The 15,761-nt window shown below is 47.1% G+C and overlaps 1 protein-coding gene and 1 long non-coding RNA gene across 2 annotated transcripts in view; both read right to left on the bottom strand.

Moving 5' to 3' along the window:
- Positions 1 to 5,664: 5,664 nt before the first annotated feature.
- On the bottom strand, positions 5,665 to 7,750 carry LOC310684139. Its single transcript, XR_014514705.1, has 2 exons — positions 7,392 to 7,750; positions 5,665 to 5,928 (listed from the first exon to the last, which is right to left on the bottom strand). It is a non-coding gene; the product is annotated as an uncharacterized lncRNA (long non-coding RNA).
- A 6,646-nt stretch (positions 7,751 to 14,396) lies between these two features.
- LOC310683567 (uncharacterized protein) overlaps positions 14,397 to 15,761 on the bottom strand; it is a gene marked incomplete at its 3' end in the record, with an annotated part of 28,770 nt that continues 27,405 nt past the window's right edge. Inside the window, exon 8 of the mRNA XM_083453500.1 lies at positions 14,397 to 14,450. Within this exon, the coding sequence (XP_083309626.1) occupies positions 14,397 to 14,450 (54 nt within the window). The remainder of the gene's footprint in view (positions 14,451 to 15,761) is intronic.

The following is a 15,761-nucleotide window of genomic DNA, read 5'->3' as shown; positions in this document are numbered from 1 at the left end:
CCCAGGAAGAAGGGGCCAGAGGGGACTCAGAGAGCAGCCGTAGGGAATCAGTACCAGCGTCCACACCAGAGTGCAGTAGGGGGGAGGAGTCCCAGGCATCGGGATCAGGCGGCGCACTGCCAGCGGGAGGACATGAGTCAGGATTGGCCACGCCTCCATCGGGGAGCGAGGAAACGGTCGAGAGGATGGTTGAAGGTTGGGCGCGCGCGCCAAGTTCAAATGTACAGGAGGGCGGCGCAGTTGGCAGCCCGGATAGGGAGCCAGGTCCCAAAGCCCGCCGAAAAGAGCGGGAGGAGTCAGGGGGGTCAACGTCAGCGTCAGAAGAATCCAGGAAGGAAGGGACCCCGGGGGGTAGCAGGACCCAGAGGAGAAAGGAGAGACGGAAGAGGTGGAGTAAGGCTAGAATCTTAAACTGGTGTACAGGGGGCGGAGATTCAGATGGAGCTTCGCCGATCTAAACCCTAGACGTAGAGCTGGGGCACTCCGGCTTGAAAATGGAAATTGTACTTCAATAAAGACCTTTGTACATTACTACCGGCTAGCGTTGGTCCTCTGTGAGCTGGGACCTGGAGCCAGCTCTGACACTTATCCTAACCCCAAACCCCTAACCCTAAACCCCGACGCTTGACCCTGACCCTCTAACCCTTATCCTTATCCTAACCCCAAACCCCTAACCCTAAACCCCGACGCTTGACCCTGACCCTCTAACCCTTATCCTTATCCTAACCCCAAACCCCTAACCCTAAACCCCGACGCTTGACCCTGACCCTCTAACCCTAACCCTCTAACCCCTAAACCCCAAACCCTAACCCATCCACCATTCTTGACTGGAAACATAGGAAGTGCTGCTTACATCGTCAATGGGAGCCGTTCAACAGTCAAGGGGAGGCCCTGACCCCTAAGCCTAATCCCAAGCCTCTCCCTAACCCCAACCCTAACAATGACCGTACACTTAACAACAGCAGATTTACAACTTCTGACCTTTGTGATAGGTAAAGGTACCCCTGACCATTAGGTCCAGTTGTGGCTGACTCTGGGGTTGCGGTGCGCATCTCGCTTTATGGCCGAGGGATCCGGCGTCCACCTCCCGGGTCATGTAGCCAGCATGACTAACCCGCTTCTGGCGAACCAGAGCACCACAGTTTAACCAACACTGCCACCTGCGTCCCTTCTGACCTTTGACCCCTACTTAAAAACTAGGCTTTGCATGCCCTTTACTACTCCAATCCCAAATTGTCCAGGTTGTTGTGCACCTGTCTAGAATTACCATTTTCAATAAGGAAAACATCTCATAAAGAGATTTTTCTGCACCTGCAGACTCAGGGGTGCATTGCAGGGCAGTCCCAAAACAAAACTGCCTTCCTGACCCCTATTTTCTGACCTTTGACCCCTAGGTAAAATCTGGACTTTCCGTGGCCCTCCTTACTCCAACCACAAATTGCCCAGCTTCTTGTGCATCTGGCTAGAAGTACCATTTTAATTAGGGGAAACATCTCATAAAGAGATTTTTCTGCACCTGCGGCTTCAGGTGTGCATTGCAGGGCATCCCAAAACTGTCTTCCTTACCTGGGACTTAGGGGAATTAGGGTTAGGGGATAAAAATTATAATTTTTTGGAAGCCTGTTTATTCTGAAACTGATGGTGAAGGAAACCGCAGACTGATCCTGGTGCAAGTGCAGGAGACAGGGGTCCCGTCCCAACGCTCACCCCCTCAAACCCAGAGGATCCCAAGACAATTTGGCTCCTACCATTCTCTGTATGGATGCTGTTCCTCTTCTGGTTAGGCGCTGAAGGTGGGATGAAGACATTGTCTGTCATGATTAGGGAGGGAAGACACATTAGGGGGGAGAAGGCAGAGCTTTCTCTCCATCTCCCCCTTCTGCCCTGAAGTGTGCGCAGGGAAGCCCGCTCATTTCAGAAACCCTTGTTTTTCCCCACCCTTTTGTCCCCCCACCATGGCTTGTGCCTAAAAAAAATAATAAGGGTAATAATAAATCCACAAAATCTAACATTAAGGAACGAAGCACAGAGAATTATCAGTGGGCCCAATTTCTTTCAGATGAACTCAAAGAGTAGGGGTATAAAAGAGGCACCCATCGTTTGTACTGCATCGTTTACTCCACAAACTTCTGTTTCTTCTTTCTCAAGCACATTCCAAAGAATCCTATGATGCTGCATTTATATCTATATCTGGAAGGGACCAGCCCAGCCCACTGCAAGGCAGGAATATGCAGGAGAACCACCAATCTTGGTTGTGCTGTCACTGTTGCCCTATGAAATGGCACTTTTAAGGCACTTTAAACTGCAGCTGCAAGTTGCGCCATGAAGCACACCTTGCCACCCCCTTTTCCTGACTGGGAGCGGAGGAGGTGCTGCTTACAGTCTCCCCAGGAGCATTTCAACAGTCAGGAGGAGGCCTGAAGCCTACGGGGTGATTGTACATCTGCTAAGAACATTTATACCTCCAGAAAAAGGAAACAACCATGAGCCTGCTCTAAGGGAACGCTCATGTGTATAAAGTGTTTTTCTTTAAAACACCTCTCTTAACATTACAAACTGCTGCAAATTTCCAAAACGCATACATCCGTGCCAGTATTTGTCAATGTAAATGATGCAACTGGCTTTTGGTTTTGGCCCCTGTTGCAGGGGCTCAGCCCACTTAGTCTCCTGCCATTGGGGCTCCCAGCCTAGGTTCATAGTGGGGGACAGGCTTAAATCTTTGCACCATTGAATTTTAAGGGCTGACACACACAAACACCCCCAAACTGTATTAAGACATTACTAAATGCTAAGGTTTCCATTTTTGGAGAGACCGTGGGAAAGTGCAATCTCCCTGACCATTGAGGAATAGAGACTGTTCTCTGGGAGGTTGCCAGGGTTACGGGTGTGAGGATAGGAAAAGAGACTTTTCAACCAGCTGTTTGAGCTGAAATCCACCTTTGGAGAAGGCAGGCTGCACCTCTGGAAAGGACCAGGCCTTGTGGAAGTGTAGGGACTGTGCGGACTCACTGATTTAGAGAGATAGCTAGGTATTTCCCACCGTTCCCTTTACTCCTTGCTGCTAAGAATCTTTACTGGTGGATGGAAGTGGACTTAGGCAGATGTAGCATTCGACATTAAGGAATAAAGGAGAGCCCATGCAGGCAACCCATCTTTTGCATCTGCTGCCTTGCCTCTTTTTCTTCTCTTTCCTTTGGCTGCCACGCTGCTGGGCGAATCAGGTGTTTGGTTAAAGAAACTGTTTGGGACTTGTCTCAAAAGATCCCCTTTCCCCCTCTCGTCCCACAAGGCAGCAACAAGAGAGCCCCTCTTCTCCCCCCACTCTGTATGGCGAAACTTCCCCCTTCCTTCTCCCCTTTTTTGGGAGCAGGAATTCAGCACAGCCCATAGACACCTGGGAAATAACAGGGGGGCGGATTTTTTCCAGAAGATCTGAAAGAGGGGTTTGTGTAAAAAGAGGCACAGGATCTGCCAAGCTCCAATTAATGTGCAGGGAAGAATAAGGGAGCTCACAGGAAGCGAGGAGACTTTCCTGTGTTAGGCTGCAACTAACTTTAAGGAATGCTATTTCTTTTTCTTCTTTCTGAAGCCCTTTCCAAAGAATAATGATGGAATATACACCTCAGGAAGGGAACCCAAGGTTCATCCAGTCCAACCCGCAACATCCCAGGAACATGCAGGACTCCCATAAGGGGAACAATCCTGCAACCTTGGTTGTGCAACAAATGTTGCCCTCTTAAATGGAACTTTGAAGGCTGCTTAATTATAGTTCAGGGATCCACACCTGTCCTGCAGCTGCAAGTTCAGCCATGAAGCCAACATGGCCATCCACTATTCTTGACTGGAAACAGAGGAAGTGCTGCTTACATCCTCCCTGGGAGCATTTCAACTGTCAGGGGGAAGCCCTGACCCCTAACCCCAGCCCTAATAATGACCCAAACCCCAACCCCTAGGCTTACAACAGCAGACTTACAACTTCTGACCTTTGTCAAAGGTAAAGGTAAAGGGACCCCTGACCATTAGGTCCAGTCGTGGCCGACTCTGGGGTTGCGGCACGCATCTCGCTTTACTGGCCAAGGAAGCCGGCGTACAGCTTCCGGGTCATGTGGCCAGAAGGACTGAGCCGCTTCTGGCGAACCAGAGCAGCGCACGGAAACGCCATTGACCTTCCTGCCGGAGTGGTACCTATTAATATACTTGCACTTTGACATGCCTTCGTACTGCTAGGCTGGCAGGAGCAGGGACCCTGCAAAGGGAGCTCACCCCGTCGCGGGGATTCGAACCACTGACCTTATGATCGGCAAGTCCTAGGCTCTGTGGTTTAACCAACAGTGCCACCTAAATCCCGTAACTTAAAGGAGTGTTTCTTCGTTCTGAAGCACATTCCAAAGAATCCTATGATGCTGCATTTATATCTATATCTGGAAGGGACCCCAAAGGTCATCCAGGCCAACCCACGGCAAGGCAGGAATATGCAGGAGAACCTTGGTTGTGCTGTGAGTTGCCCTATGAAATGGCACTTTTAAGGCACTTTAAACTGCAGCTGCAAGTTGCGCCATGAAGCACACCTTGCCATCCCCTTTTGCTGACTGGGAGCAGAGGAGGTGCTGCTTACAGTCTCCCCAGGAGCATTTCAACAGTCAGGAGGAGGCCTGAAGCCTTCAGGGTGATTGCACATCTGCTGAGAACATTTATACCTCCAGAAAAGGAAACAGCCATGAGCCTGCTCTAAGGGAACGCTCATGAGTGTATAAAGTGTTTTTCTTTAAAACACCTCTCTTAGCATTACAAACTGCTGCAAATTTCCAAAACGCATACATCCGTGTCAGTATTTGTCAATGTAAATGATTCAATTGGCTTTTGGTTTTGGCCCCTGCTGCAGGGGCTCAGCCCACTTAGTCTCCTGCCATTGGGGCTCCCAGCCTAGGTGCATAGCGGGGGACAGGCTTAAATCTTTGCACCATTGATTTTTAAGGGCTGACACACACAAACACACCCCAAAACTATATTAAGAGATTACTAAATGCTAGGGTTTCAATTTTTTGAGCAACCGTGAGAAAATACAATCTCCCTGTCCATCGAGGAATAGAGACTGTTCTCTGGGAGGTTGCCAGGGTTATAGGTGTGAGGATAAGAAAAGAGACACTTCAACCAGCTGTTTGAGCTGAAATCCACCTTTGGAGAAGGCAGGCTGCACCTGTGGAAAGGACCGGGCCTTGTGGAGGTGTAGCGATTGTGCGGTCTTACCGATTTATAGATAGGTATTGCCCACCGTTCACTTTGCTCCTTGCTGCTAAGAAGCTTTTCCAGTGGATGGAAGTGCACTTAGGCAGATGTACCTGCCTTTTGCAACTGCATGGAGATATCTGGGAGCTGCCTTGCCTCTTTTTCTTCTCTTTCCTTTGGCTGCCACGCTGCTGGGCGAATCAGGTGTTTGGTTAAAGGAGCTGTTTGGATCTTGTGCCCAAAGATCCCCTTTCCCCCTCTCGCTTCACAAAGCAGCAGCAGGAGAGCCCTGGCACTGGCATATTGTCTCAAAAGATTCCCTCTTCTCCCTTCCTCCGTCAGGCGAAGCTTCCCCTTCTCCTTCCCCTTTTTGGGGGCAGGAATTCCGCACGCCCCATACAGACTGAGAAATGGGGGGGGGGGGGGAATTATTCCAGAAGAACTGATAGAGGGATCCGTGTAAAAACAGGCACAGGATCGCCCAAGCTCAAATTAATGTGCAAGGAAGAATAAGGGAGCTCACAGGAAGCGAGGCGACTTTCCTGTGTTAGGCTGCAACTAACTTTAAGGAATGCTATTTCTCTTTCTGAAGCCCTTTCCAAAGAATAATGATGGTATATAAACCTCTGGAAGGGACCCCAAGGGTCATCCAGTCCAACCCGCGACATCGCAGGAGTCCCTTATGGGGAACAATCCCGTAACCTTGGTTGTGCAGCAAACGTTGCTCTCTTAAATGGGACACCTCTCCTGCAGCTGCAAGTTCAGCCATGAAGCAAACATGGCCATCCACTATTTTTGACTACAAACAGAGGAAGTGCTGCTTACATCCTCCCTGGGAGCATTTCAACAGTCAGGGGGAGACCCTGACGCCTAACCCCAAGCCTCTCCCTAACCCCGACCCTAACAATGACCCAAACCCCAACCCCTAGACTTACAACAGCAGACTTACAACTTATGACCATTGTCAAAGGTAAAGGGACCCTTGACCGTTAGGTCCAGTCACAGACAACTCTGGGGTTGCGGCGCTCATCTTGCTTTACTGGCCGAGGGAGCTTGTGTACAGCTTGCGGGTCATGTGGCCAGCATGACTAAGCCGCTTCTGGCGAACAAGAGCAGAGCACGGAAACGCCGTTTACCTTCCCACCGGAGCGGTACCTGTTTTTCTTCTTGCACTTTAACGTGCTTTCGAACTGCTAGCTCACCCCATTGCGGGGATTCAAACCGCTGACCTTCTGATCCGCAAGTCCTAGGCTCTGTGGTTTAACCCACAGCGCCACCTGTGTCCCTTCTTTCCGACCTTTGACCCCTAGTTAAAAACTAGACTTTCCGTGGCCTTCTTTACTCCAACCCCAAATTATCCAGGATGTTGTGCACCTGTCTAGAAGTACCAAACATCTCATAAAGAGATTTTTCTGCACCTGCGGCCTCAGGTGTGCACTGCAGGGCAGTCCAAAAACAAAACTGTCTTCCTGACCCTGGGGTTAGGGGAATTAGGGCATTTAGGGTATAAAGACTATACTTTTTGGGAAGCCTGTTGGGAAGTGGTTGGCCATCATACAACTAATCTGGAGGTATGTTTTACCACTTATTCTTTGTGTAGCACTTTCCAGCTCTTAGGAAGATGCAGGCGTCCCTTATGGAGATCCCCCTGCAACCTTGGTGTTCACAGTACCAAAAGGTGGTAGCATTTAACTGTTAGGTGTCACAGCCTAAAGTGAGGCAACTTTGCCATCGTAAAGGTAAAAGGACCCCTGACCATTAGGTCCAGTCGTGACCGACTCTGGGGTTGCGGCGCTCATCTCGCTTTACTGGCCTTGAGAACCGCCATTAACCTTCCTGCCAGAGCATTTATCTACTTGCACTCTGACATGCTATCAAACTGCTAGGTTAGCAGGAGCAGGGAGCCAGCAACGGGAGCTCACCCCATGGCGGGGATTCGAAAAGCTGACCTTCTGTTCGGCAAGTCCTTGGCTCTATGGTTTAACCCACAGTGCCACCTGCGTCCTATAACTTAAAGGAATGCTATTTCTCTTTCCTCTTTCTGAAGCCCTTTCCAAAGAATAATTATGGTATGTAAACCTCTGGAAGGGACCCCAAGGGACATCCAGTCCAACCAGCTGCATCGCAGGAACATGCAGGAGTCCCTTATGGGGAACACCTGCAACCTTGGTTGTGCAGCAAATGTTGCCCTCTTAAATGACACTTTAAAGGCTACTTAGATATAGTTCAGGGATCCACAGCTCTCCTACAACTGCATGTTCAGCCATGAAGCCAACATGGCCATCCACTATTCTTGACTGGAAACAGAGGAAGTGCTGCTTACATCCTCCCTGGGAGCATTTCAGCAGTCAGGGGGAGGTCCTGACCCTGACCCCTAAGCCTAACCCCAAGCCTCTCCCTAACCCCGACCCTAACAATGACCCTAGACTTACAACTGCAGACTTACAACTTCTGACCTTTGTCAAAGGTAAAGGTAAAGGTGACCATTAGGTCCAGTCGTGGCCGACTCTGGGGTTGCGGTGCGCATCTCAATTGGCACAACTTCCGGGTCATGTGGCCAACATAACTAAGCCGCTTCTGGCGAACCAGAGCAGCGCACGGAAACGCTGTTTACCTTCCTGCCAGAGCGGTACCTATTTATCTACTTGCACTTTGACGTGCTTTCAAGTTGCTAGGTTGGCAGGAGCAGGGACCCTGCAAAGGGAGCTCACCCCGTCGCGCAGATTCGAACCGCCAACCTTCTGATCGGCAAGTCCTAGGCTCTGTGGTTTAACCCACAGCGCCACCTGTGTCCCTTCTTTCTGACCTTTGACCCCTAGTTAAAAACTAGACTTTCCGTGGCCTTCTTTACTCCAACCCCAAATTGTTCAGGTTGTTGTGCACCTGTCTAGAGGTACCAAACATCTCATAAAGAGATTTTTCTACATCTGCGGCCTCAGGTGTGCATTGCAGGGCAGTCCAAAAACAAAACTGTCTTCCTGACCCTGGGGTTAGGGGAATTAGGGAATTTAGGGTATAAAGACTATACTTTTTGGGAAGCCTGTTTATTCTGACTCGTTTCTACAGTTGTGTGTGCAGCTGCACACTGGTGTTGGTGAAGAAAACCCTCACCCCTTCATACCCAGAAGATCCCTGGACAATTCGGCTCCTACCATTCTCTGTATGGGTGCTGCTCCTCTTCCAGGCAGGCGCTGAAGGTGGGACCTTGTCCGCCATGATTAAGTAGGGAAGACAGATTAGGGGGGAGAAGGTAGAGCGTTCCCTCTATCTCCCCCTTCTGCCCTGAAGTGTATGCAAGGAAGCCCACTCATTTCAGGAATCCTCGTTTTCCCCCTCCCTTTCCTTTTCCATGCCTAAGTAGGCTTATGCACCGAAACATATGGGTGAAAATAAATCCACAAAATCTGACATTAAGGAACACAGCAAACCTGTGGGCCTGATTTCTTTCAGGTGATCTGAAAGAGTAGGAGTATAAAACAGGCACCCATTGCTTGTAATGCTATGCAAGACAGAATAAAGTAGCAGGCTGGGAAGGGGAAGTGGTTGGCCATCATACAACTAACCTGGAGGTATGTTTTCCTGTTTCTTCTTTGTGTGGCACTTTGCAGCTCTTAGGAATATGCAGGCGTCCTTTATGGAGATCTCCCTGCAACCTTGGTACCATTTAGCTGTTAGGAGTCACAGCCTAAAGTGAAGCAACTTTGCCTTCATACAACTAACTTAAAGGAATGCTATTTTTGTTTATTCTTTCTGAAGCACATTCCCAAGAATCACATGATGCTGCATATATATATATATATCTATCTATATCTATATCTGGAAGGGACCCCAAGGGTCTTCCACACCAACCCACTGCAAGGCAGGAATATGCAGGAAAACAACCATCAACCTTGGTTGTGCTGTCACTGTTGCCCTATGAAATGGCACTTTTAAGGCACTTTAAACTGCACCTGCAAGTTGCGCCATGAAGCACACCTTGCCACCCCCTTTTCCTGACTGGGAGTGGAGGAGTTTACTGCTTACAGTCTCCCCAGGAGCATTTCAACAGTCAGGAGGCATGAAGCCTACGGGGTGATTGTACATCTGCTAAGAACATTTATACCTCCAGAAAAAGGAAACAACCATGAGCCTGCTCTAAGGGAACGCTCATGAGTGTATAAAGTGTTTTTCTTTAAAACACCTCTCTTAACATTACAAACTGCTGCAAATTTCCAAAACACATACATCCGTGCCAGTATTTGTCAATGTAAATGATTCAATTGGCTTTTGGTTTTGGCCCCTGCTGCAGGAGCTCAGCCCACTTAGTCTTGTGCCATTGGGGCTCCCAGCCTAGGTGCATAGCGGGTGACAGGCTTAAATCTTTGCACAGTTGATTTTTAAGGGCTGACACACACACACCCCAAAACTGTATTCTGACGCACTTTCCAAAGAATCATATGATGGTGGGTGAGTATATATCGGGAAAGGACCCCAAGGGCCATCCAGTCCAACCTGCTACCAGGCAGGAATACTGCAAGTTCACTTCCGCCAGGAAGCCCCCCTTGCCATCCCCTTTTGTCCTCCCTGAAGTTCTCGGGCTGATTGCAGATATGCTAACCTACAGGCAAAGGAAAAACCATGAGCCTACTCTGAAGACTCATAAATGTAGAAAGTGCTTTTCTTTAGAGCACCTCTCTTAACATTGCAAGCTGCTGCAAGTGTCCAATACTGGTGTGAAGTTGCTGGTTTGTAAATATTAAATATTCCTACTTTATTGATCTGAATTACTCAAATGGCTTCTAGTGCTGGCCACTACAGCAGGGGCTGGGTCCCCATTTCTTCTTGTGGTGTTCAGTTTAGAGTATCTGCTCAAAAAACCAAACAGAAAGCAATGGGGGGTTGCCATTAAGGCTGGGGTCTTCTAGACCCAAACTGGGTTTTGGATGCTCCATTAGACAAATCAGCCATTCACTGCCTCTCTAATTTACTTGGCTTGCTTGCAAATTAATTATATATTTTTAATTTATGCCTCTTCCAAAACTTATCTTAAGATTTAACGTGCAAGTGTACCACTTTGGGATGCTAATTTATCTCCGGTTGGATTATGTGGATAAATCGATAGGTGAAAGAATCGGTGCCTTGAGTAATTACTTGGTTAAAGCAATGGTTCATCTGAAGAAATTAAGTTTCCAACACATTGCTTTGTCACCTTTCGATAGCCTAACAAGAACAGGAAAAAGGAGACAGGAAGGCGGGAGGTGCTAGCCTACCCCAATCAAGTAAATAAAATTATTTTACTGTATTTTTGCTGTACTGTACTGTGGTGGTTAGGGGGGGATGAGGCCAAGCCAGACTTGGGTGGGTGTAATATATCATGAGTGGGCTTGTTTTAAAATGTTCTTATATGTTATATGTTAATATGTCTTTCTATTTTTTCCCTTTTACCTTCATGACTTTTCCTCCTCTTCTCCCTTCATCACACAACATTTTCTCCTCCTCCTCCTTTTCAGAGCAGGAATTCAGACCTAAGAAATATCAATAATGTCAATTATTTTCACAAGAAGGGAAAGAGGGATCCATGTCAAAGCAAACATATAATATATCCAGCCCAGATTGCAGTGGAAGAAAGAATCAAGTGGGAAAGGAGCCAGCATCCGACTAAGTGGAAGAAATGTGTTTTTCTTCTTTATTTTTTCTTATTTGTTCTTGTTTCTTCTTTCTGAAGCACTTCCCCAAGAATCATATAATGGTGCATCTAGATGGAAGGGACCCCAAGGGCCATCCAGTCCAACCCGCTGCAAGGCAGGAATCTGGGTTAGGAACCACAGGGGTTCATTTAATAATAATAAGTGGAGGAATTGGGATCTTGAGGAATTAGCTGGTTACAAAACCACCACTTCAAGCAGTGCTTCATCTGAACAATACACTGTTCAGGTACAGTTTTCAATACATTAAAGGCGGCCTGAGAGGGAAAGCAATGGAGATCTGAACTCACAGCCAGTTCCTCTGTTGTTGCTGTAGCCAAGAGGAGCTTCCCCGCCCCAATTCGAATAAATAAAAATACAGTGGTGCCCCGCAAGACGAATGCCTCGCAAGACGGAAAACCCGCTAGACGAAAGGGTTTTCCGTTTTGGAGGTGCTTCGCAAATTGAATTTCCTATGGGCTTGCTTCGCAAGACGAAAATGTATTGCGAGTTGCTGCGATTTTTTTTTGCTCCCCACCCCCTTTTTCTAAGGCACTAAGCTGCTAATAGCCTTTTAGCAGCTAATCCGCTAATCCCTTAAACCTTTAATAGCCGCTAATAGCCGGTAAACCGCTAATAGCGCTAATCTGCTAATGGGGTTGCTTCACAAGACGAAAAAACCGCTAGACGAAGAGACTCACAGAACGGATTCTTTTCGTCTTGCGAGGCACCACTGTACTATACTGTTAAGGCTTAGGGGGGAAGAGGCCATGTCCCACTTGGGTGGGTGTAATTTATAATAATAATTTAACATTTAATGCTAATAATAATGTATTACTCTTTCCCAGCCACCAACAGAATATTTTTTTTTAAATGAAAAAACATCATACACTACAAACTTCCCTCACCCTTTTATAATAACAATAATAATAAAATTAATGATTATAATAATATATTACTCTTTCCCAGCCACCAACAGAGTATTTAAAAAAACGAAAAAACGAAAAAGAACTGTAGCAGGAAACCCACCCCCCATCATTCAGTTTGTACAGACTTCACACACACTCACACTCACACACTACATACGCTACACTTCTGTTATAAATTCATAGAAAATCAACCATACATCAGATTTGCACTGTTCCACTTTTATTCTACTCCATATTTCAAGGACTAGCTAAGGGGGGTGCCCTGGTGACGGTCAGCCATAATCCCCTAAGCGAGCAGTCACATACCTGGCTACTGCACCTGGTGGGGCATGATAAGCGAGATAAGCATCCTGATGGGCTCAGGCTCATCTCATCATGGACACAATGGACTGCATACGGTTGTATATTCAGGGCAGACAGCAACAAAAGGACCATGGCCGGATTCCCCTCAGGGGGAAGGAAACTGCACCTTTTCTTTGTTATTCACAACTGGTTCATGGGAGGGGGAGAAAGGAGGAACCAGCCAGGTGACAGGACACTCAGGTTACTACCACAACTCTTCCCTCAACCCCTCCTTTCTGTAATGTATGCATGATGTTTCTGGGGGTGGGCTTGACCTAGAGGAGGGGAATTTCAAAAGTTTTTATAAGGTCTTGCACACCATTGTTCTGGGTCTTTCCTCTCTCCTGCGAGTGAGGGGAACACCCTGCTGCAACAGTACAATAAAGGCCAAGCCTACAGGCTGCTGATTTGCTCCAATTTACTCTGGTTGGTGTCTTTACTTTTTGTCCAAGGGAGCCCTCGGATTTTTCCTGCAACAGTTCAAACTTCCCTCACCTTTTTATAATAACAATTAATTTAAAAATTAATAATAATGTACGTATTACTATTTCCCAACCATCCACAGAAAATTTAAAAAGCGATAAAACATAATATACTACAAATCTCGCTAACCCTTTTATAATAAGAACCATTATAATAATGCTAACAATTTAAAAATGAAAGATAATCCTCATTTCTTCCCCTTCCCCAACAGAATATTAAAAAATTCGACAGAACGTAATATATTACAAACTTCCCTAAGCCTTTTCTAATAATAATAATAATTTTAAAACCAATGATGATAATCCTTTATTATTATTTCCCGCCCACTCCCAACACAGTATTAAAAGCACGACCAAACTCACGCGCTTCCTTCGCGAAAATGACAAGAGAAACGCTGAGGAGAACACGCGCCCGAGGCCTGGCCCCACCCACAACCCAACCTGGGATTGGCCCAAAGGCCGACCTATCGCCGCCCAGTTTACTGCTGCTGCGGCTGTGAGCGCGTGCGTCGAGCGAGGGGATTCCTAGGGCGGCCATTTTGGACGAGGGCTGGAAAGATGGGGGGAAGAAAGGGCAGAAGACGCGCCACCGCCGCCATGTTGGTTGAGGGCCGTCGGCCGCGATAGGTCGGCCTTTGGGCCAATCCCAGGCCGGGCTGTGGGCGGGGCCAGCAGTTTCCCGCTTTTTCTCCTCCCAGCTGTTTCTCAGCTTCTTCTCCTCAGCTGTTTCCCACGCCCGGGGCGCGAAGGAAGTTTTGGCGCGTTTTTAATACAATAAAGGATTATTCGAAGTACTTTTTAAATCCTTATTATTTTTATTATTAGAAAAGGCTTAGGGAAGTTTGCAATACAGTATGTTTTTTCACGTTTTTAATATTCTGTTGGGAGCAGCCGACAGTGGCTGGGGAAGGGGAATAAATTAGGATTATCCTTCATTTTTAAATTCTTATCATTATAATTATAATGGTAATTCTGCTAAAAGGGTGAGGGAAGTTTGTAGTATATGATGTTTTCTCGTTTTTTAAAAATATTCTGTTGGTGGCTGGGAAAGAGTAATAAATTATAATTATCATTAAATGTTTTTTTTTTTTTATTATTATTATTATTATTATTCACACCCACCCAAGTGGGACACGGCCTCTTCCCCCCTGAGCCTTAACAGTATAGTATTTTTAATTATTTGAATTCGGGGGAGAAGCAACTCCAGAGGAACTGGCTATGATAATAATAATCATCATCATTTATTCTTTATAGAAAATAAAATGCAGATCTCCCTTGCTTTCCCCATCAGGCCACCTTTAGTGTCTTGGAAACTGTACCTGAACAGTGTATTATTCAGATGAAGCACTGCTTGGTTTTGTAACCAGCTAATTCCTCAAGATCCCAATTCCTCCACATTATTATTATTATTATTATTATTATTATTATTATTATTATTATGAAATGAACCCTTGTGGTTCCTTTGCAGATTCCTGCCTTCCAGCCGGTTGGACTGGATGACCCTTGGGGTCCCTTCCAGCTAAATGCACCATATTATTATTATTAATAATAATAATAAATTATATGATTCTGGGGGAAGGGCTTCAGAAAGAAGAAACGGGGGAAAGCACATTTCTTCCACTTAGTCGTATGCTGGCTCCATTTGCGCTTGATTTTTTCTTCCACTGCAATCTGTGCTGGATATATTATATGTTTGCTTTGACGTGGACCCCCCTTTCCCTTCTTGTGAAAATAATTGACATTATTGATATTTCTTAGGTCTGCTCTGCTGAATTCCTGCTCTGAAATGGAGGAGAAGGAAGTTTTGCCTGACGAGGGGAGAAGAAGAGGTGCAGGAAAAGTCAGCTGCAGGCAGGAAGGTAAAGGGGGGGGGGGTAGAAATATACATATAACACTTAAGAACATTTTTAAACCACCCCAATCCTGATATATCACACCAACCCCCCTAACCACAGTACAGTACAGTAAAAAGACAGTAAAGTGTTTTTATTTATTTGATTGGGGTAGGGCAGCACCTCCGGGCTTCCCACACGTTGGTGAGATTTGTGTTGAAAACTTAATTTCTTCAGATGAACCATTGCTTTAACCAGGTACCATATTTTTCGCTCCATAGGACGCACTTTTCCTCCCCTAAAAAGGAAGGGGAAATATCTGTGCATCTTATGGAGCGAAGCCAGCAAGAGCCGCTGCTGCTGAGCTGAGCCGGGAGGAGGGAGGGAAGGGGATCCATGCAGTGGATTCCCTCCTACCAGGTTCCCTTTGAAGCAGCAAACCGGGAGGGGAGCCCCTTACACTCGTGTAGGCAGATCCTCTCCCACTTTCCTGCTTCAATTCTGCTACAGTTGCGAGCGGAGGATCCATGGCTCCGCTTCCTTCCCTCCTCTGTGGTTGCTTTGAAACAGGGTGCAGGGGGGAAAGAGGGCAGGAAATAGATGCCGGGCAGGAAGACACAACCACACTTTGACCACTGGAAAGTCCACCTCAGCCTCCCAAGATTTCCTCTGAGACGGCCAGGCTAATCTTGATGGCCATAAGTGCTGGAAACTTGCATGGGCTGTTTATTTAAAGACAAAAACATGCGCACACGTGAAATAAATCCTCCCAGGTTCCTGGACACAACCCACGCCTGATATTCACACATGGGTGGCATTGGCAGCTGGAGGAGCAGCATGGTGAAAGAGCAAGTCCTGGTTTCAAGCTGAAGATCAGCTCTTTCGTGGTGGCCTCAAACAACCCTTTGGCTGCAAGGGGAATTCCCCCTCCCTTAATTCAGGATGCTTCAGTCTACAGATGCTGTGTCTGCCTGCCCTTTTCCCTGAGCTGAAAAAGCACCTTCAAGAGGGTGATGGGAGGCAACACAGTCGTCTTCCAGATGTGCAAAGAACCACCCTCGCCACGCTAAACAGGACAGCAAGCCTCACACAGATCTGAAGCATAAATGGGAACCTAGGAAGCTGCCTTATAAGGAGTCGGACCCACTACTCCATCTAGCTCAGTAATGTCAACACTGACTGGCAGCAGTTTGCCAGAGTTTCAGGCCTGGAGAAGCCGGGGATTGAGCGTGTGGTGTTCTGCAGGCAAAGCCACTGAGGTTACAGATATTCCCTTTAAAAACAAAC

The sequence above is a fragment of the Podarcis tiliguerta genome (genome assembly GCF_965153285.1).
Source record: "Podarcis tiliguerta genome assembly, chromosome: 8".
Taxonomy (NCBI): domain Eukaryota; kingdom Metazoa; phylum Chordata; class Lepidosauria; order Squamata; family Lacertidae; genus Podarcis; species Podarcis tiliguerta.
Note: the sequence above shows the minus strand (reverse complement) of the source record. Positions and strands in the feature narration are given on the sequence as shown.